The sequence below is a fragment of the Callithrix jacchus genome, chromosome 7 (assembly GCF_049354715.1).
Source record: "Callithrix jacchus isolate 240 chromosome 7, calJac240_pri, whole genome shotgun sequence".
NCBI classification, from domain to species: Eukaryota; Metazoa; Chordata; class Mammalia; order Primates; family Cebidae; genus Callithrix; species Callithrix jacchus.
Genome location: NC_133508.1, coordinates 57,585,300 through 57,607,685, shown reverse-complemented (window position 1 = coordinate 57,607,685; position 22,386 = coordinate 57,585,300). Strand labels below are relative to the sequence as shown.

Below are 22,386 nucleotides of genomic sequence, written 5' to 3'. Positions count from 1 at the left end.
TTTATTGTCCAATAGTATTTCATTCTATGGATGTCACATTCTGTTTATCCATTCCCAAGATGATCACAGACATTTGGAGTATTTCTACTTTTCAGCTGATTATGAATAATACTGCCTCTGAACATTTATGTTCAAGTCTGTGTGTGGATATATTTTTAGGACTTGCTGGGCCATATGGCAAATTTACATTCTAAGCAACTGGCAGTGTTTATAAGGGCTCAAGTCTTTTTGTTTTGTTTTGAGATAAGGTTTCACTCTGTCACCCAGTGGCGTGATCTTGGCTCACTGCAACCTCTACCTTCTGGGCTCATGCAGTCCTCCCATTTCAGCTTCCCTGGTAGCTGGGACTATATAGATGACACCACCATGCCTGATTAAATTTTGTATTTTTTATAGAGATGGGATTTCACCATGTTGCCCAGGCTGGTCTTGAACTTTTGGGTTCAAGGTAGTAATCTGCCTGCCTCAGCTTCCCAAAGTATTGGGAAGTACAGGTTTGAGCTACTGCACTTGACCAGGGCTCGTTTCTCCATATCCTACTCAAAATTTGTTATTCTCTTTTTTATTATAGCCATACTAGTGGATATAGGTATCTTACTGTAGTTTTAATTGGCATTTCACTAATAATTACTGATGTTGAGCATCTCTTGTGTGTAGGACCATTTGTTTATTTTCTGTAGTGAAATGTATATTCAAATCTTCTGCCCATTTTTAAAATGGGGTTATTTGTTAGAAGAATTCATTACTCTAAATATAAAGTCTCATCATATTTTTTTCTCCTTTTCTGTGACTTTCTCAGTAATGTCTTTTGAAGTGTTTTTTTGATGAAGTCCTATTTATCATTTTTAAAAATTGCTTTTGCAGTTTTATGGTTATCTAAGAAACATTGCCTAACTAAAGGTAATGAAAATTTACTCCTATGTTTTAAGAGTTTTATAGTTTTGGCTCTTATATTCAGGTCTGTGATCTATATTACTTTGTTTATAGTATGAGGTAAGGGTATAATTTGTCTTTTTGCATGTGAGTATCTGATTATTCCAGCACCTTTTATTGAAAAGACTGTCCTTACTGAATTGCCTTAGCATCTTATGAAAATCAATTGACACAAATACAAGGGTTTATTTCTGGATTCTGAGTTCTCTGTTGTTTTTCTCTGTGTGTATCCTTCATGCCAGTACCACACTGTCTAAATAACTGTAGCTTTATAGTGAATTTTGAAATTTAGAATCATAAGCCCTCTATCTCTTTCAGGAATGTTTTGATTATTATGGGTTCTATAAATTTCCATTCAAATTGTCCATTTCTGCTCCCCCCCACCAAAGAAAAAAAAAAACAGAAACAGCTGAAGTTTTGGTAGAAATTGCATTGAACCTATAGATCTATTTGGGAAGATTCACTGTCTTTATAATGTTGAATTTTCCAATCCATGACATAGAATGTCTCTATTCAATTTCTCTCAGCAGTGTTTTGTAGTTTTAAGTGTATGGCTCTTGAATTTTTTTTTTTGTTAAATTTATTGCCAAGTATTTTATTCTTTTTCCATGCTATCATGAATGGTGGAAGTGTTTTTTAATTTTTGTTTTCGGGTTCATACTAACCTGTAGAAATACAGTTGATTTGTGTATTGTTCTTGTATCCTTCATCTTTACTGAAATCATCAGTTCTAGTAGTTTGTGAATTCCTTACAGTTTACTATATATATAGGATTTGTTATCTGCAAAAAAAAGACCATTTTACTTTTTCCTGTCCAATCTGGATGTCTTTTACTTCTTTTTATTGCCTTATTGCTCTCAGTAATATTTCCATTACAGTGTTGAATAGAAATGGTAACAGCAGATATCTTTGCCTTGTTCCCCATCCTGGAGAGAAAGCATTCAGACTTTTACGATTAAGTTAAAAGTTAGCTGTAGGTTTTTATAGATGCCTTATTGTCAGATTGAGCAGGTTACTTTCTATATTATTAGTTTATTGGGAGTTTTTTGTTTTTGTTTTTTTCCCACGAATGGCTATTGGATTTATCAAATGCTTTTTCAGTGTCTATTGAGATGATTTGTGGTTTGTGTCCTTTGTTCACATGGTCTGTTAACATTATTAACTTTGTGGTAAATTCCTTAAAGTTTAGTTGCCTTGTGGAACCTGAAACCATAATCAGTGAATTTCTTGTACTGTGTTACCTTAAAATTCATTGAACTTTGAATAGATATTTTAATCCTGCATAATTCTGTAGCACGGTACATTGGTCATTTGAAAAATAATGGCTGAGAGTTACATAAATTTTCCAAATGTTGGCATTTCATTATATATGATAATAAAAATCACAATCATTGGTATTGGCCACTGATCTTATAAGAACAGTATTTAAGTATTGGGAAGATAACAAACTCACAGTGATGGACACAGGTTTTTCAGAATTTAAATTTTCTCTTGAAAGGTGGAATTTTATCATTGGCAACAAATACCATTATGTTTTGACATGAGAAACTTTTCATTCATTTTCAGGGTACTGTCTACCTCATAACCAAGTGTCTGAATAATGGTAGTTTAGCTGTCAGTTATTTCTTCAAGTAAAAAAAATATTCCAAGAAAAATGTAGCTAATTCAGCTACATTTGCACAAGTGCTTTTTTTTTTTAAATAATAGTTTACACAAGTACTTTTCCTGGATACCGTCATGTCTGCATATGTAGCAGATATGGGTTGTGTTGCTGTTTCATCGCATAAAATACTCTAAAGACACATATTCAAAAGTTGAGATTTAATAAGATAATAATTAGTACTTTATCAAGGGCATTCCTAAGTGAATTGGTTCTCTTTTTTTAAACTGTAAGTACATAGTAATAAAGAAGACAGTAACCACATTTTTGTGCCCCTGCCTTGATCTGTGATAAGCTGACAGCCGTTTTACCCACCATTGCTTCTGCACCACCAGTGCAAATGTTAAGACAGTGGAAAGGCCAGATATAGTGGCTCATGCCTGTAATCCCAGCACTTTGGGATGCCATGGCGGGAGAATCAGTTGAGATCAGAAGTTTGAGGCCAGCCTGGCCAACATGGTGAAACCCTGTCTCTACTAAAAATACAAAAATTAGCCAGCTGTGGTGGTTGGCACCTGTAATCCTAGCTACTGGTGAGGTTGACTCACGAGAATCACTTGAACCTGGAGGGTGGAGGTTGCATTGGGCCAAGACTGTGCCATTGCACTCCAGTCTGAGCAACAAAGCGAAACTCTTATCTCAAAAAAAAAAAAAAAGTGAAAAAGCAAATAGCATCTTAGGATTTTGTTTTTCTGTTTGGGTTTGTTGTTTTTTGAGACAGTCTCGCTGTAACACTGAGGCTGGAGTACAGTGGTGCCATCTTGGCTCTGCAACCTCTGCCTCCCAGGGTCACGCGATTTTCCTGCCTCCGTCTTAGGGTAGCTGAGACTACAGGTGCCTGCCCGGCTAATTTTTATATTTTTAATGGAGATGGGACTTCACCATGTTGGCCAGGCTGGTTTCAAACTCCTAACGTCAAGTGATCTGCCCACCTCTGCCTCCCAAAAGTGCTGGTATTATAGGTGTGAGTTACCACGCCTGACCCATCTTAGTTTTATTATGCAAATAGTTTTGACCTTGGAGATCTTCTGAAAGGGTGTCAGGAACCCCAGAAGGTTGTGGGCTATTCTTTGGGAACCACTAACCAGTTTTGTGGACCATTTCTGATTTTCTCCTTTTCCCTTTTTGCTTATTATTGCTAACCTTTGTTCCTACACCTTTCATTTTCAAAGGATGTTATGTAATTTTCTTTTGTATGATACTCCAAAATATTTTTTAGTTTATTTATTTATTTATTTTTAGAGACAGGGTCTTGGTCTGTCACTCAGGCTGGAGTACAGTGGTGTAATCATAGCTCACTGTAGCCTCAACTTCCTAGGCTTAAGACATCCTCCCACGTCAGCCTTTCACGTAGCTAGGACTACAGGCATTCCACCATTCATAGCTAGTTTTTTTATTTTTAGTAGAGAGAGGGTCTTGCTATGTTGCCCAGGTTGCTCTTTGAACCCTTGGCCTCAAACAGGGCACCCTCATTAGTCTCCCCAAGTATTGGGATTACAGGCATGAACCACCGTGCTCCCTGATACCCTAAATATTTATCAGAATTTCTCTTTGCTCGTTTCCTCATAGGATTAAAAAGGCTATTTATTTTTTTTTTTTATAACTACCTGTTGACCCTTGAACAACATACAGGTTAAGGGTGCAGATACCCCATGTAGTAAAAAATTGGTGTATAACTTTAGATTCCCAAAAAACTTGGCTTTTAATAGCCTACTATTGACCAGAAGCCTTAACAGCTAATACATACTGTGTATGTTGTATGTATTAATAATGTTCTCTTACAATAAAGCAAGCTAGAGAAAAGAAAATGTTACTGAGAAAATCCTAAGAAAGAGAAAATATGGCCTGGGCATGGTGGTTCACTTAAGGGAGGCCGAGGCGGGCGGATCTCCTGAGGTCAGGAGTTCAAGACCAGCCTGGCCAATGTGGTGAAACCACATCTCTACTAAAAATACAAAAATTAGCCAAGTGTGGTGGTGGGCACCTGTAATCCCAGCTACTCAGGAGGTTGAGGCAGGAGAAACCCTTGAACCCAGGAGGCAGAGGTAGCAACGAGCCAAGACTGTGCCATTGCACTCCAGCCTGGGCGACAGAGTGAGACTCCAATCTCAGAAAAAAGAGAAAATATGTTTACTGTTCATTAAGTAGAAGAGGATGATCATAAAAGTCTTTATCCTTGTCATCTTCGAGTTGAGTAGGCTTAGGAGGACAAGGAGGTGTTGGTCTTGCTGTCTTGGGGTGGCAGGCAGAGGCAGAAGAAAATCCACATATAAGTGGACCAGCAGAGATAAAATGTGTTGTGTTCAGTGGTCAGCTGTACTTCATTTTTTTTAGAAAAATGAACTATTTTCAAATAAAGGAATGTTTTTTTAATTTTTTTGACAGAATCTTGCTCTGTCACCTAGGCTGGATGCAGTGGCATGATCTCAGCTCACTCAACATCTGCCTCTTTGGGTCAAGTGATTCTCCTGCCTCAGACTCCCAACTGACTGGAACCACAGACACCCACCACCACACCCAGCTAATTTTTAAAATATTTTTAGTAGATACGGGTTTTCGCCATGTTGGCCAGGCTGGTCTCGAACGCCTGGCCTTCAGGGACTGCCTGCCTCTGCCTCCCAAAGTGCTGGGATTACAGGCATGAGTACCCAGCCAAAAGAATCTTAGTTTATTAGGGACATAACTGGTTGACCTGCATTTATTGGGGTACAGTTGTCGGCATCTTTGGGTTAGGTTGGCTGTTAGGTTGGGTGGAGGGTAGATGGAAGTAGAAAATATCCATAAGAGGGTTGGGACTTCTCAGTTAGAATGAATACCTGGTGAATGGGAAGAGAAAGTCCCTAAGCTGACAATTTATTGTAAAACGTATCTGTGCTAATGCAGGAACTCCGACCCACCTGGTGCAGAGGAGTCTTGTCTTGACCTGCTTTGGGAGAGTGTTGTCTTGATGCTTTTCTCTTCCTCCTTGGAAAACAGCTGAAGAAATCAGGGGAGAAACCCCTGCTTGGTGGAAGCCTGATGGAATATGCAATCTTGTCTGCCATTGCTGCCATGAATGAGCCGAAGACCTGCTCTACCACTGCTCTGAAGAAGTATGTCCTAGAGAATCACCCAGGAAGCAATTCTAACTATCAAAGTAAGACTCAGTTGTGTATATTTAACTGGGATTAGGGAGAATTTTCTTTTGGAAAAACCATAGTGATCATGCTATTAATATTAACTACTGACTGAAAACCGAGGGAATGGCTTTACAAATTTAATATTTACAAAAAGAAAAACAAATAATCAAAACTGAATTCTTTATTTAAAGCATCTGCTTATAAAGAAGTTGATTTACTTTACTTTGAGGATTTTTCTGATACTTACTGTAATTTAGATAAACGTCTAGGTTCAAAGCACCTCTAAATTATAGTATATTTTTTCCTACTTTGGAATGTTTACCTAAAACATCTCATTTTACTTTGAAACGAAGCCAGAATTTTAGAATACTTACTATTTAGATTATTTCTTACTGACTTAAGCCCCACATCAGAAAATACTTTATTTCAGTAAAGTATAGTTAGGAGGTGGTGATTTGAGATTAGACACCTTGCCTTATCAGCATTATCACATATTGATTGGTGAGACTGGGTGACTTCTCAATGAACTACTAGAAGAGGCAGTGATGTAGGGTGAGGGATATGGAAATTAAAGTTAACAGAAGAAGACAAGCCAGAATATGTTATTGTAAATAAAAAGGTAATTTTGATGTCTTAATATTGACTTTTAACATAAATGCAATGTTTTGTTTTGGTTTTGGTTTTCAGAGACAGGATCTTGCTTTGCCTCTACTAAAGGTACAGTGGCTCCATCATAGGTTACTGCAGCCTCAAACTTCTGGGCTTAGGTGATCCTCCTGCCTCAGCCTCCTCAGTAGCTGGGACTACAGGCATACACCACCACACCTGGCTAATTTTTAAATTTGGGGTGGTCTTGCTATGTTGCCCAGGCTGGTTTCAAACTCCTGGCCTCAAGTGATCCCAAAGTGCTGGGATTAGAGGCATGTGCCACCATGTGTGGCCAGTATGTATTTTTAAACATTATGAAGGAAGGCTTTTCTGATTATTTTCTTCTTACCTACTTTGAAAACTGCTCTTTTTATCTTTTCTTATTGTACATATTGTATATATGCATATTGATCCTTTTAGACTATTTCATGATTTTCTGTTTCCAAATGTTTTAAGAGAAGATGAATTAGGTTAAGAAGCCTTTCAGTTTCACTGATATTTATAGCTGTTTTTGGATACTGAATCACCATAAAGTTTGGATATGTCTTTGTAAGAAAGATGAGAATGAAGGAATTCAGGAGCCATGATACTGTTTTGTTACTGTTTACTGATTTATGAAAAATTGGTTCTGTTCATCTTGATAAAACATTCTCCTACACTGGGCACAGTGGCTCACACCTGTAATCTCAACGCTGTGGGAGGCCAGGGCGGGCGCATCACAAGGTGAGGAGATCAAGACCATCCTGGCCAACATGGTGAAACCCTGTCTCTACTAAAATATAGAAAATTAGCCAGGCTGGGGCCGGGCGCAGTGGCTCAAGCCTGTAATCCCAGCACTTTGGGAGGCTGAGGTGGGTGGATCACGAGGTCAAGAGATCGAGACCATCCTGGTCAAAATGGTGAAACCCTGTCTCTACTAAAGATACAAAAAATTAACTGGGCATGGTGGCACGTGCCTGTAGTCCCAGCTACTCAGGAGGCTGAGGCAGGAGAATTGCCTGAACCCAGGAGACGGAGGTTGCCGTGAGCCGAGATCGCGCCATTGCACTCCAGCCTGGGTAACGAGCGAAACTCGGTCTCCAAAAAAAAAAAAAAAAAAAAAAAAAGTAAATTAGCCAGGCCTGGTGGCACACACCTGTAGTTCCAGCTACACAGGAGGCCGCGGCAGGGGAATTGCTTGAACCTGGGAGGTGGGGAGATTGCAGTGAGCCGAGATCACACCACTGCACTCCAGCCTGGTGACAAAGCAAGACTCCATGTCCAAAAAAAAAAAAAAAAATATTTTCTTCTAGATAATTATCATTAATAGGTACACAATAAATGTTTAAGTGAATCGAAATATCCAGTATTTCATAAGATTAGGTCTGTCTTAAATGAATGAATGAATCAAAATAAAAATTTAGTTTTAGGTCTGCTGTTTATGTGCTACCTTAGAGCAAGTCAGTTTGACTCAATGGTCTCTAATGTGTCTTTTCATTATAACACTTGCCAGATCTGGTGGCTCATGCCTGGAGTCCCAGCACTTTGGGAGGCCAAGGTGGGAGTTTTGCTTGAGCCCAGGAGTTTGAGACCAGCCTGGGCAACATAGTCAAACTCAGTCTCTATATTTTAAAAAATACATGCGTGCATGTGTGTGTGTGTGTGTGTGTGTGTGTAATTTAACTCTTGCCAGATTTAGGAGCACTAAATAAATGTTTGATGAATTAAATACCTTTAAACACAAAGGATTCACTTAGCATATGTCAGTTACTCTATGTGACAGGACATTAAGTTGATGCCAATTGATAGGCATCTGTTTGTGGTTTAGGGAATTATCTAGTCTGAATAACTAGATAACTTCCGTTTTTGAATTTTTTGTTCAGTGCATTTGCTGAAAAAAACCCTGCAGAAATGCGAAAAGAATGGGTGGATGGAACAGATCTCTGGGAAAGGTTTCAGTGGCACCTTCCAGCTCTGTTTTCCCTATTATCCCAGGTAAGCACTTAGCCTGTAATAGATTACTATAAATTTATAATCTGATTCTAGGTTACACACTTCATTTAACTAATTTTACCCTCATTACTGTTATAGTGAACTGGAGATACAGGTCGTCCTTTGTTATATATGGGTGATTGGTTTCAGAATTGCCCACATACCCAAATGTGCATGTACTCAACCCTATGGAATTCATGTTTCTAAAAAGTCTGTCCTATTTGTTGTGTTTTTTGGTTTGTTTTAGGTTTTCGTTTTGTTTTGTTTTGTTGTTTGAGATGGAATTTTGCTCTCTGTTGCCCAGGCTGGATTGCAACAGCGTGATCTCAGCTCACTGCAACCTCCGCCTCCTGGGTTTAAGTGATTGTCTGTCTCAGCCTCCCAAGTAGCTGGGATTACAGGCGCCTGCCACCACACCCAGCAAATTTTTGTATTTTTTAGTAGAGATGAAGTTTCACCATGTTGGCCAGGCTGGTTTTGAACTCCTCACCTCAGGTGATTCATTCGCCTCTGCCTCCCAAAGTGCTGGGGATACAGGTGTGAGTCATCACGCCTGGCCAAGTCTGTCCTCTTTGTATGCAGGCTTTATATCCTGGGAATACTGTACCTCTTATCTGTGTCTGGTTGAAAAACACTCTACATATAAAGTGGGCTCATGCATTTCAAACCTGTGTTCAAGGGTCAACTGTATTTGAAAATAAAGATGACTTAAAGCAGTATTATTTATTTTGGAGCAAAGGTTTTTGTATAAGAATGGGGATTTTAGCTAGGCATCAGATTATTTGAGATCCTTGGATGGTCATTTTGATGTTCGTTTCTTCTTTGTCAAGTAAATGATAATGGCAGGTTCTTAGAGGATTACGTATAAGTTTTTGTTTTTGTTTTTGAGACAAGGTCTCACTGTCACCCAGGCTGGAGCAGTGGTGCAATATCGGCTCACTGAAACCTCCATTTCCTGGGCTCAAGTGATCCTCCAGCCTCAATTTCCCAAGTAGCTGGGGCTACAGGTTTGCACCATCACACCTGGCTAATTTTTGTGTTTTTGTAGAAATGAGGTCTTGCCATGTTACCTAGGCTGGTATTGAATTCCTGGGCTCAAGCAGTCCTTCTGCCTCAGCCTCTCAGAGTGATGGGATTAGATGTATACATTTTAACTGTCCAATACCAAGTGGGAAGAACGTTGACTGTTTCCAAGAATCTTAACTCTGCCTTCATACTGTAAAGACAGGGGCACTTATTTGAAAACCTGTCCCTTGTAAATACCTTATTTATTCTTTGAAACAAAAAAATGTGGGCCAGGCACAGTGGCTCATGCCTGTGATCCCAGCACTTTGAGAGGCCGAGGCAGGCGGATCACCTGAGGTCAGGAGTTCGTCCTGAGCAACATGGAGAAACCCCATCTCTAGTAAAAAATACAAAATTAGCTGGGCATGCTGGCAGATACCTGTTATCCCAGCTACTCAGGAGGCTGAGACAGGAGAATCACTTGAACCCGGGAGTCGGAGGTTGCACTGAGCCAAGATTGCACCATTGCACTCCAGCCTGGGCAACAAAAGTGAAACTTCGTCTCAAAGAAAAGAAATAAAAGTATTGAGCACCTCCTGTGGGCCAAGCATTGTTTCATGCACTGGTGCTAAAGCCTTTTGATGTTCATTAAAGTACATAACACATACCACTAAGACCCTATTTTATTTAGCAAGACTATTGTGTAACTTTCTTTTGTTATTTCTGTATAAACGTGTTACTTGGCTGAATATGTTATATGAATTTTTCAAACATTAAACATTAAATTTAATTCCCAAGGTCACACACACAAATGTTATATTCTGCCAGGTGTTGTGGTGGGATGTACCTGTAGTGCTAGCTACTTTGGAATGTGAGGTTGGAGGATCCCTTGAGCCTAGGAGTTTGAGTCCAGCCTGGGCTACATAACAAGACCCTGTCTCTTAAAAACAAGAAAAACACACACTCACACACAATGTATGTTATCATTCATTTAAGGATGTTAATCAAAAGAATCAAGATTCATACCATTAAGGACAAAAAAGAGTTTAGGAAACCCTTGCCAGATTTCTCTAAAGCTTTGAAGAGATTTAGGACTTTGAAGTCTTTTTTTAAGACTTAGGGGTCTTTTGCCAGTATTGTGAGGGTAAAGTGTGTATTGCCGTGCAGACTGACAGTGCCAGACACAGGAGTTTAAGTAACTGTTTACTAAATAGATTGATTGTGGGTTAATTTTATTAAATAGTGGATATAGAATTAGGTATGGTTTAGGACTTTTATGGATTTGCATAACTTTGTATGTATTTTCAAAACAGGGTAAATTGTAACCGGATATATGTAACCTATGACATTTTTGGGAGGGGTGGGAAGAAATGGGTAATGTCCAGGAAAGAGTACCTAGGTTCACATTATTTTTCTTGTCCTATATGAGACTTGTGTTTTATCTAATTTTTTCCCCATAGCCCAGGAGTTCTATTTCCAAAGAAAGAGCCAGATGATTCTAGAGATGAGGATGAAGATGAAGATGAGTCATCAGAAGAAGACTCTGAAGATGAAGAGCCACCACCTAAGAGAAGGTGTGGTCATATGAAAATCCCTTGTAGGGAGGACACTGAATATCTTAGAGTTGAAAAATAGTACTAATAGGAGGGACTGAAGCTAAAAAAGTATTTCAGAAACTCTGGATCTTTCTCAGCTTCTTTATATAAATTTGGATTTATCTTCTCCCTTGAAAATCAAGGGCTCCAGACTTTTAGAGCAAGTGTCTATATATATATATATATATATATACACATAGTTTACTTAAAGAAAAAGAATTCCATATTTCCCTAGGAAAACGTCATAAAATTATGTCTAGACTTTATGAATTAGTTGAATTTATATATAGTCCTCTAGTAAAAAATTGTTACATTCCTATTCTTAACATAAGTGACCGTTTCATATACCATTTCTCTTAAGAAAGCATCTGGTTGTCCCAGCAAAACGAATCTCTTATGTACCAAGTGATAGCCTTTGCTCTTTGGTTTTCACAGGTTGCAGAAGAAAACCCCAGCCAAGTCCTCGGGGAAGGCTGCGTCTGTGAAGCAGAGAGGGTCCAAACCTGCACCTAAAGTCTCAGCTGCCCAGCGGGGGAAAGCTAGGCCCTTGCCCAAGAAAGCTCCTCCTAAGGCCAAAACTCCTGCCAAGAAAGCCAGACCTTCACCCACAGTCATCAAGAAACCTAGTGGTGGCTCCTCAAAGAAGCCTGCAACCAATGCAAGAAAGGAAGTAAAATTGCCAGGCAAGGGCAAATCCACCATGAAGAAGTCTTTCAAAGTGAAAAAGTAAATTTTATAGGACAAAAGGGTATCATGATGAAATTCAAAATCTTATTTTCTAAGGTCAGTGTGCATTTGTTTAGTTTTGATGCTTTTCACTGAAATTACATTATTTTCCTCCCCTATGAACACTGTAGGGAGGGACTATCAAGAAACCAGTTAAGCATTTGCTAGCTTTAGGTGCTGTTCTTGGTGCCTGCCTTTTCCCTTGTTCATTTAAATTTCTGCAATAATCCTGGACTTTCCTAACTATATAATCTGTACCTGTCGTTTTTCTCCCCCTACCCCAGCCCCCTATCATTTTATGGTCAGCTTTGCCTTTTTTTTCTTTCTATTTTATCTAAACAGTTGCAAAGATTTTTATATTTTTAGAAAGCATAAAGAGCGGTGTGCCAGTCAGCTGCTGGAAGTAAAAAGGAGGTGCAGTATAGCACTGACTGAGTTGTAAAGCCTCCTGCCTGGAGAATTCAGTTATAATTAATCTTATTTATAAAAACCACTCCACTAACCTTTTCTCCAACTGTAAACACAGAGACAGCTTTGGAAGTAAGCCAAAACAGTGTGATCTCATTAGATTTTGAAGGTATATAACTCCTTTCGGCTGCTTTTCATATTGATGAATTTCTAGGTATTTTTCACTGGCCCAAAGCATTGCATTCCCTTAACAGCAAGCACAAGTTCTCCGTACCACTTGGTTTTTTTGTTGTTGTTGTTGTTTGAGACGGAGTCTTGCTCAGGCACCCTGGAGTGCAGTGGTGCAATCTTGGCTCACTGCAACCTCTGCCTCCTGGGTTTAGGCAATTCTCCTGCCTCAGCCTCCCAAGTAGCTGGGTTTACATGTGTGTACCACCACACCCGGCTAATTTTTGTATTTTTAGTAGAGATGGGGTTTCACCATGTTGGCCAGGCTGGTCTCGAATTCCTGACCTTGGGTAATCACCTGTCTCGGCCTCCCAAAGTTCTTGGATTACAGGAGTGAGCCACCATGCCCAGCGTATACCACTTGGTCTTTGACTGGAAGGGAAGTACAGAAATACATTGATTTTGTGATTTTTTGGTGTCACCTGTGTTACCAAAAATCAAAACAAATCTTTTTTTTTTTTTTTTGAGACAGTCTTACTCTGTCTCCCAGGCTGGAGTGCAGGGTATGATCTCGGCTCACTGCAGCCTCCGCCTACCGAGTTCAAGTGATTCTCCTGCTTCAGCCTCCTAAGTAGCTAGGACTACAGGCGCATGCTACCATGCCCGGCTAAATTTTTGTATTTTTGGTAGAGATGGTTTCACCATGTTAGCCAGGATGGTCTCGATCTCCTGACCTCGTGATCTGCCTGCCTCGGCCTCCCAAAGTGCTGGGATATAGGAGTGAGCCACCTCACCCAGCCCAGATCTTCTTGATCATATGTTTAAATATATTTTTTAATATTTGGAGCATGAGTTGTCACTTCTTGTTTGCCTTTTTCATAAGGAAATGTTGGAGAGTTACAGCATTGCCAATGTAGAAATGTTAAGTGGAAAAATATACAGTTTGCTAAAATAAATTAGATTCCACATTCATTTGTGGTTTTTTTCCCCCTCCTTTCTTTCCACAGCACTTTTGATTCAAGCAAGTGGCTTTCTTTTTGAGATATTAAAAAGAAAAGGAAAAAAGTAAATGAAGCCCAACCACCTTTCTTATTTGTATTTGTTTTAGTATTGTGAAGTTGTGTTAAATAGTACTAGCTAGAAATACCAATTTCTGGTTATCATTTCTCTTCCCTGTGGCACTTGACATTTTAATTGTCTTAAACTTTTTGAAGTACATCTTCTGGCCCTCCTGAGTACTGCCAGAGGCAAAAGATGTTTGTTTCTTACTCATTCCACTTTTGTCTCCTGGGATCCCTTCTGTAGCCTAAGTATGGCTGGGAAATGGACTTGAGAAGATTGGCTTGAATTAGATCATAATCATCTGTGATCCCATCATGAGTTCATTGGAATTTGTGTTGCATGTAAGGCAATCTTTCCTGTTGTAAATCTTCCTTTTTTTATGTACATATATTTTGAAAAATATGAATAAACATGAAATTTTAAAAGCTGCTCAACTGTAGCTTATATTTAAAAGTTTCTAGTATAGTATATCCTCAGAAGTAGCTAAGTGTCGCCCTCACTTAAGTCTTTTCTACTCTTTGAAATGAACACTATCGTTTTCCTTTTTAAATACAAGCTCTAGCTTGTGAATTCTTACAGAGGGTAAATGATGTTTTCCAGATATGTTGAATGATAATTACATAATGAATCAAAGGTTTAAAAAATCATTTTGTATTTTATTAAGGACTGTTTTCAAGATCATAGAGTACAATCTTTCATGGTCAGTAAATGTTCAATATTCAGATAAGTCCATGGACTAGAAAAAATCACAGTACTATAAAAGATAACAGATAAACCCTAGACATCAAATTCTAGAAAGTAATTGTAATTTCTCTTGTGTTCGTTAGCAAGTAATGATTCTCAATAATAAAGATGTTAGGTACCTGTGCTCAGAATTCTGTACTCTTCTGGAATCAAAAAGTTGAGAGATTTAGGTTGGTGTGTTTGCTTTATGATACTGAGTTTAAAAAGACTTACTGAATAATCACCTGGTAGCTGTATTGCACACCAGGCACTTAAGCATAGGGTGAGAAGTTTAGATCATCTAAAGTTTCTTCCACTTCTTAACATTCTGTCAACTCTAATGATAATTTGTTTCAGTGTAATGGAAAGGGAAAAGACAGGAGGGCCATTGCACTCTTCATGAAAATCCACAACTGTCAAAGACACACACCTTACATTGAGATAAAGGAATGTTTGGTTTTTCCCTTCCAGGCATTCCATATGAGCAGAACACATAAGTTTTTATTTCTCTGTTCAGAAAAGGAAGCAATAAACCCCAGAGGTAATCCCAGAAATCTCTAGCGTAGATCAATAGCTTCAGTACTCTGTTGGTGGCTCAGTGACCTCATTTACAATGTTTCATATACTCTGAAACTACCTACAAGCTACCTTTGATAAATGAGTCTCAGAAAGTGCTGGGAGAGAGATTATTGGCTTCTTCACCTACAAAATGAGAAAGAAAAGATACCATTGCTGAGAAATGTGGAGACCTTTCCTTAGCACTATGACAGAAGCATTCATTGCAGACGGATCCTGACTAACCACCCACATGGACTTAATTGAAGGAACCTGGTCCTGTCTAAATCTTAGAAGCAGGTGTATATTTTATTCATGTCTGTTGGGTATAAACAGGAAAATGACATGAAAATAGGAACTAAACAATATGCTAATACCTTTTCACATTTGTTTTTCCATCATTCCTGTGTTTTCAAATTTTGTTAGCCCTTGTCAAGGTTTACTAACCAATTCTTAATACTTACTTTAAAGAGCCTATGAAATTATTCTCTCTTAGGCTTGATACTGTTGCCATCTTGATAGGATAACGAAGCTCACCAGCCATGTTCATTAAATACTGCATTTAACTAACAAAGAGAAACTAAAAATTTAGGATTATAGTTAAGGTCTTCTGTCTTTAGAACCTGGTTAATTTATCTTTCTTTAATTAAGCAAAAATTCTAATTTTAGCTATGAAAGGAGAGAAATTCTATTCTTAATTGGAAAAGACCATTAAACTGTTTCCCCAGAGGTTCTAGTTGACATTACTTTCTAGCATGTCGATTTTGCGTTTGCATTTTTGTGGTAGAACAGATAGATAGTCACTTACTTCTGTAGAGCTAAAGCTAAGGAACCAGAACTGTTGAAGCTCTTGGCTTAGGAACCACTTGACAAACAGTACCCCTAATCAGCTACATCATTTTCTTTTTTTAAGAAATTAATCACTACTATCTTTATAGCTATATTTTATTTTTATTTGTGTGTGTGTGTGTGATGGAGTCTGCTGTGTTGCTTAGGCTGTAGTGGCGTGGTGTGATCTTGGCTAACTGCAGCTTTGAACTCCTGTGCTCAATTCTCCCACCTCAGCCTCCCAAGTAGCTGGGACTACAGGCAAGCACCACCATGCTTGGCTAATTTGTTTATTTTTTTTATGTTGCTCAGGCTGGTCTTGAACTCCTGGCCTCACGTGATCTTCCCACCTGGGCTTTCCAAAGTGCCGGGATTACAGGTGTGAGTTACCACACCTGGACCTATTCTTTCTTCTGTTATTTTCCATAACATTGTTAACTTCAGTGGCTTTTTTCCTGTTGAAAAAACTTTCTACCTTTGATGATTCAATTTTATCAGCTTTTTAACTGTTTTAACTATTCTTAGTTCTGTCTTGTCAACCACTGGTATGTCAGAGAAGAAGGCCTCAAAAGGCTGAAGCAATTTTTTTTAAAAATTACAACTCTCAGGCTGCGCGCGGTTGCTCACGCCTGTAATTCCAGCACTTTGGGAGGCCAAGGCGGGCAGATTACCTAAGGTCAGGAGTTCGAGACCAGCCTGACCAACATGGAGAAACCCTGTCTCTACTAAAAATACAGAATGAGCTGGGTGTGGTGGCACATCCCTTTAATCTCCAGCTATTCGGGTGGCTTAGGCAGGAGAATTGCTTGAACCCAGGAGGCGGAAGTTGTGGTGAGCTGAGATAATGCCATTGTACTCCAGCCTGGGCATCAAGAGTGAAACTCCATCTCAAAAACAAAATTACAACTCCCTTTTCTGATAATTGTATATAATGTATAATTAACACTGTTCGCTACTGAATCTTTGCTTAGCAAAAGAGAACTCTGTGGTGCCTGATAAGGTATAGTTACAAGTTTGGCTTATTAATAAAAATAGTAATAGTCATAGCAACTAACACTAACTGAGCTTCTTCCACATGCCAGGCTCTGTACATGTATTATTATTTTTATTTATTTATTTATTTATTTTTGAGATGGAATCTCACTGTTCGCCCAGGCTGGAGTGAAGAGGTGCGATCTCGGCTCACTGCAGCCCCTACCTCCCAGGTTTGAGAAATCCTCCCACCTCAGCCTCCCGAGTAGTTGGGACTACAGGCATGTGCCACCATGCCCAGCTAATTTTTGTGTTGTTAGTAAGAGTTTCACCGTGTTGGCCAGGCTAGTCACAAATTCCTGACCTCAGGTGATCCTCCTGCCTTGGCCTCCCAAAATGTGAGGATTACAGGTGTGAGCCACACTGTGCCCAACCATATTATCTCATTTTAATCTTAGCAACTCTTGGAGATGGGAATTGTTTATTATCCCCATTTTACAAAAGGGAAAACCGTTACACAGTGAAGTAACTTGTTCCAGGTTGTAAGTAAGTGTCAAAGCCAGAATTAAAACCCAGGCACTCTGAATGCAAGCTGTCTTGCTTGCCTCCACAATTTTTCAAGCTTCTGAATTATCCCCTTATGCTGCAGCCTAGTGACTCCATATCCTAGTCATGGAAGGGAAAGGACTTATTTATTTTTTATTTATCTTTATTTTTATTTTTTGAGACAGGATCTTGCTCTGTCACCCAGGCTGGCATGCAGTGGTGCAGTCACAGCTTACTATAGCCTCAACCTTCCGGACTCGAGCAGTCTTCCCCGCCTCAGCCTCTCAAATAGCTGGGACCACAGGCACGTGCTACAGTAAATTATGCCCAGCTAATTTATTTTAATTTTTCATAGAGATGGAGTCTCACCCTCTTGCCCAAGGTGGTCTTGAACTTCTGCGTTCAAGTGATCCTTCTGCCTTGGCCTCGCAAAGTGTTGGAATTACAAGTGTGAGCCGCTGCGCCTGGCCAAGCACATATTTAAGAGAGCAGAGGGTTTGGAAATTATTGTCAGCTTTGCCAATAGTCAGGTTAGTGTGGCCTTTATTGTAATTTTGATAACTGAAAATTAGACCTTGAATTACTGGAAAGTACTATCTTGGCTGCCCTAAGTTTTGCGGGGGGGTTTTCTTCGTTTTTATGTCACAAGTTACTAAGCAATCCGTTAAGTCTTTTTTTAGGACACTCCAGGTATTTGGTCATTCTCATATTCTAGTTGTGGGACACACTCTGGTCTCCTCACAGTGTGTACTCATTGTAGGAGAAATCCCATGAATTTGTCCAGTTTGCAGGATGCTGATACTGGTGAGAGCTTTTCCCCCTCTGGGAGCCACAGCTTCTATCAGAACTTCATGTTGCTAAATGAGCAGGTTTCTTTTTATAAACTGTGAACTTACATTCCAGGAAACGAGAAATTCCAGAAAGGGGATTTTCTCAGACAACTGAAGTTTTTGGACACAGGATCTGCTTAGTAATCGTGAGGGGAAATGTTAGAAATCCTTGCTCTTGTATTTATGATACTGAAAGAAACCTTAGTCATTCAGTCTCTCCTACCTTTGTGTGCTTTGTTTGCCTAATACCAACAAATAAATGCTCTTTTTCCTAATTCCCAGAGTTTTACATCCTGCTTATCCATTCTGTTTGAGAACTTTTGCTCTGATGAATTTATTCTGTCAGACCTGAATTCCTTGTTACCTGTTTGTGTAACTCAAACTTGCCGATATAGTGTATGGAATAATAAATGTTTGTCAATTGCAAATTGAGATTAACTTGATCGGAGTACACTGCTCAGTCCAGTGTCCTAACATCTGCAACTGTGGTCCTGCATGGTGGTCCCTGAGGACTGTGTCACTTAACCAGCTGTGTGACCTTGGCCACCCACTTAATCTCCCTGAGCCTTGATTTCCTCATCTGTAAAATAATGGGCTTCACTTTAACAATCGTTTTTTCAGAATAACACCTAGAAACAACGTGAGAGTCTTCAATGCAAAGAAATATTGAACTGTGTTCACTACAGTTAGCAATGCATTTAGTATTTTAGGGAGAACTTTTTACAGAATAAGAGAGCCAAAACATCCAATTTCACAAAAATTCTGTTTTGTTTCAATTCCATTGTAGTTTCTTATTGTTAGATGCTTTAAATCACATTAGCTCAAATTCTCACAGGTATATTTTCAAAGATAAATGAAATTACCCTGTTTTCAGAAACAAATAAATTTAGTTGATTTTTCCCAAATTAAAGATGTAATAAGTGATGGAGTTAAATATAAACCCACGCGTGGCCACCTACCTTTATTCCATGCCTCCTTTAGTGATTTTGTACACTGAGAGCTCAAGCAGCAAACTCTCCTGACAAGGAGGTCCAAGAGGATCATGCCATAAAATCAATGGGCATTGGGTAGCAGATTTTTTTTTACACACAGATTTTTAAAATCAGGTTATTAAACTATTAGAAGCTTACTTGGTAAAAGATGAACAAGAACAAAAAAGGAAGTATATACAGCCTTGAGTCAAAAACCAGGGAGCAGGGAAGAGAAGCCAGGTGGGCAAGAGATGTGAGTTCCTTCTGAGCGGTGGCCATCAGCTGCCACCCGGGTCACACCTGGGGCCTCAGTTGGCTCCCTTGTCCGTGTAGATGAAGAGCAGAGCTACAGGGAAAGCTGAAGCTACTTGATGAGCAATCTTTATTTGTTAAAATCTTCATTAAAGAATACCAGCTTAAGTTTTTCAGCATAGGCATTATTTTAATACTGGATAATACCTACCTTTTGTTACTTTCTGAAATGCGTTGCAAGACTTCTATTTTATTTGTCTCTGGGAACAAACTTTGTAAAAAGCATTTCTGGGAAGGAGTCATCTTTTTCCAGACATGTGCTTTTCAGTTGGGAAAGGAGTATAAACCATTCCTTGTTTCCCTGCATCTCAGATGGGATACATATAGGAACAACAGAAACATGGTGCCTCTTTCTGGGGCATCAGTTTTATTCAAAGATATTGCAGGGAGTGGCTTCATGGTAATATTGACACAAGTGCAAGAAAGTATGAAGCCCATGAGAGTTGGTAAGATGAAACGAGATTTCCCAGAAATAAAGCAGCAGGAGCGCTTCAGGTAGGCTCTACTCTCTGATCCCCAAGGTATGTACATTCACTCACTACTCTTGGAAAACACAAGGCTGTGGCTGGGTCCTTCTGAAAAGGTAGGGTTGCCTAGAGTGTGTCCACTTTGGAACCAGAACTAGCAGTGCTAGTTCTTGGCCAAGTCACTTAACCTTCTGATTCTTTGGAAAAGTGAGTTGAACTCAGATCATCTGTTGCAGCCCCTCCAGCTCTGACATTTCTCTGTTTAGCCTCCACGCTTTCTGCCAACCAAAAGAATATACAGGGAAGAAGAGTCAAGCAGTACCGTGTTGTGTCCTGTTTCTTGATGGATAAGGAGTCTTATGTTTCTTAGAGATGGGGTCTCACTGTGTTGCCTAGGCTAGACTGGATCTCCTAGGTCAGCCTCACAAGTAGCTGGGACTGCAGGCACATACCACCATGCCTGGCCAGAAATCTTTTAATCATTGTATTAGTTTGATGGGGGAGCCGTAACAAAATACCACAGACAGGTTTAAACAGAAATTTTCTCCTGTTCTGAAGGCTAGAGGTCCAACATCAAGGCATAAGCAGGATTGTTCTCCTGAGGTCCCTGAGGGAAGGATCTGTTCTAGGGTTTTCTCCTTGACTTGCAAATGACTGTCTTCTCCCTGTGTATTTATGTCACCTTACTACTGTACTTGTGTCCAGATTTCCTCTTCGTATGAGGACACCAGTGTTACCGGATTAGGACCCACACTAATGAACTCTTAATTACCTCCTTAAAGACCCCGTCTCCCAATACGATTCTGAGGTCCTGGAGATTAGGACTTCAACATAAAAATTTAGGGAGGACAGTTTGGCTCATGACATTGTCTCTGAATGTTTTTTTTTGTTTGTTTTTTTTTAATTTCTAGAGACGGGATCTTGCTCTGTCACCCAGGCTGGTGTGCAGTGGCACGATCATAGCTGACTGCAGCCTTAAACTCCTGGGCTCAAGTGATCCTCCCACCTCAGCCTTCCAAATATCTGGGACTATAGGTGTGTGTCGCCACACCCAGCTAATTTTTAACTTTTTTTTTTTTTTGTAGAGTCTTGCTGTGTTGTCTGGGCTGGTTTGGAACTCCTGGCTTCAGGTGATCCTCCTGCCTCAGCCTCCCAAAACATTGAGATTACAGGCATGAGCCACTGCACCTGGCTTGGAATATTTTTTAAAATCTCTGTTCTAGGTCACTTGTTTTTGGGGGACAGTGTTGGTAAATTGCAGGGATGGCCATCAGGGCACATCTGAGGGAACAGAATGATAGTGCTCAAAGGTGGAAGTAACTATCAACACGTGAAGGTGTTGGAAACAGATGGCAGGGGATGTGGGTGAGGCCTGTTGAGAGCTCACCATCTTGGCTCTGGTGTGCAGGCCGGTTGTTGAACAGCTTCTCAGTGATGTGTTAACTTCCCACACACATTCATCAGCTGCCAACTCCAGTGCCAGATTCTGGGATTTTAGAGAAAATGGAAGATTATGATAGCAAGCTCACACCTGTGTGCTTTAGTCACTGTCATTGACTCATCAGGAAATACCATGACGTGCCGTGGGCACCAACATGTTCAGCAGTCATGACTCCCACCCCCACCGGCTTGCCTTTTTGTCATCCTTCCATGCTTAATATGGGTCCTTTGGGCTTCCTGAACACGTGAGTCATTAATCCAGTGGTTGACGTTTTACACCTGGTGGCTCCCAAGAGCTTCTGTTGCCGTGAATGTGAGATCAGAGCATTTGGCAGATGAAGCAGTGGTGGCCGTTTTATGCTGCAATCCTGAGTGGAACCCAGGAAATGGCTGACGCCCACTGCAGTTTTTACCTTTGATGTAAACCTTTCAGTTTGTACATCAAATGTACCTTTAGCGAGGCTCCATCTGTGGTACAAGCTTGGTGTTTTTGTGCTTTTAGAATAAGACCAAATGAATTTGGTAACCTGGGGGAATAGCTCAGATAGGCAGTTACATTATTTTGATGCATAAATAAAAATGAAGGCCGGGGCTGGTCACGGTGGCTCACGCCTGTAATCCCAGCACTTTGGGAGGCCGAGGCGGGTGGATCATGAGGTCAAGAGATCGAGACCATCCTGCTCAACATGGTGAAACCCCGTCTCTACTAAAAATACAAAAAATTAGCTGGGCATGGTGGCGCGTGCCGGTAATCCCAGCTACTCAGGAGGCTGAGGTGGGAGAATTGCCTGAACCCAGGAGGCGGAGGTTGTGGTGAGCCGAGATCGTGCCGTTGCACTCCAGCCTGGGTAACAAGAGCGAAACTCCATCTGAAAAAAAAAAAAAAAAAAAATGAAGGCCAGGCACGGTGGCTCACGGCTCATGCCTATTATCCCAGCACTTTGGGAGGCCGAGACAAGGTGGGTTACTTGAGGTCAGGAGTTCGAGACCAGTCTAGTCTGGGCTGTCTTTACCAAAAATATGAAAATTAGCCAAGGGTCATGGTGTGTGCATGTAATAGGCTACTTGGGAGGCAGAAGCAGGAGAATTGCTTGAACCCAGGAGGTAGAGGTTGCAGTGAGCCGAGATTGTGACCATGTATTCAAATAAATAAATGCATTTGGTTTTGAAACCTATTTCTGAGTTGAACTGAAGGCCAACAAAAAGAAGACCCTTCTTGGTAGTAGAAGTCAGTAGTCAGTATCACAGACTTTGAACATACTTATCTTTTTAGTTTTTTAAATTTTTTTATTTTTAAGATGGAGTCTCGATCTTGTAACCCAGTCTGGAGTGCAGTGATGCAATCTCAGCTAACTGCAACCTCCGCCTCCTGGGTTCAAGTGATACTCTTGCCTCAGCCTCTTGAGTAGCTGGGATTACAGGCGCCTGCCACCATGCCCTGCTAATT

At 40.1% G+C, this 22,386-nt stretch overlaps 1 protein-coding gene across 11 annotated transcripts in view; it reads left to right on the top strand.

The window, feature by feature from the left end:
- The window catches only part of HP1BP3 (heterochromatin protein 1 binding protein 3), a 42,007-nt gene extending 28,283 nt beyond the window's left edge, over nt 1-13,724 (top strand). For 4 of the 11 annotated variants that reach the window (XR_004745784.3, XR_001912685.5, XR_013519845.1 and 1 more), the window contains 5 exons: nt 5,570-5,729; nt 8,223-8,334; nt 10,797-10,910; nt 11,367-11,714; nt 13,241-13,724. Coding sequence is in view for 4 of the 11 variants with exons in the window: in XM_002750388.7 (XP_002750434.1) it covers nt 5,570-5,729; nt 8,223-8,334; nt 10,797-10,910; nt 11,367-11,661 (681 nt within the window). In the remaining 7 variants the exon portion in view is untranslated. Of the gene's footprint in view, nt 1-5,476; nt 5,730-8,222; nt 8,335-10,796; nt 10,911-11,366 lie in introns of all 11 variants that reach the window. The other 7 variants (XM_002750388.7, XM_009000560.5, XM_054258858.2 and 4 more) reach the window with 3 other exon arrangements.
- Nucleotides 13,725-22,386: the final 8,662 nt, after the last annotated feature.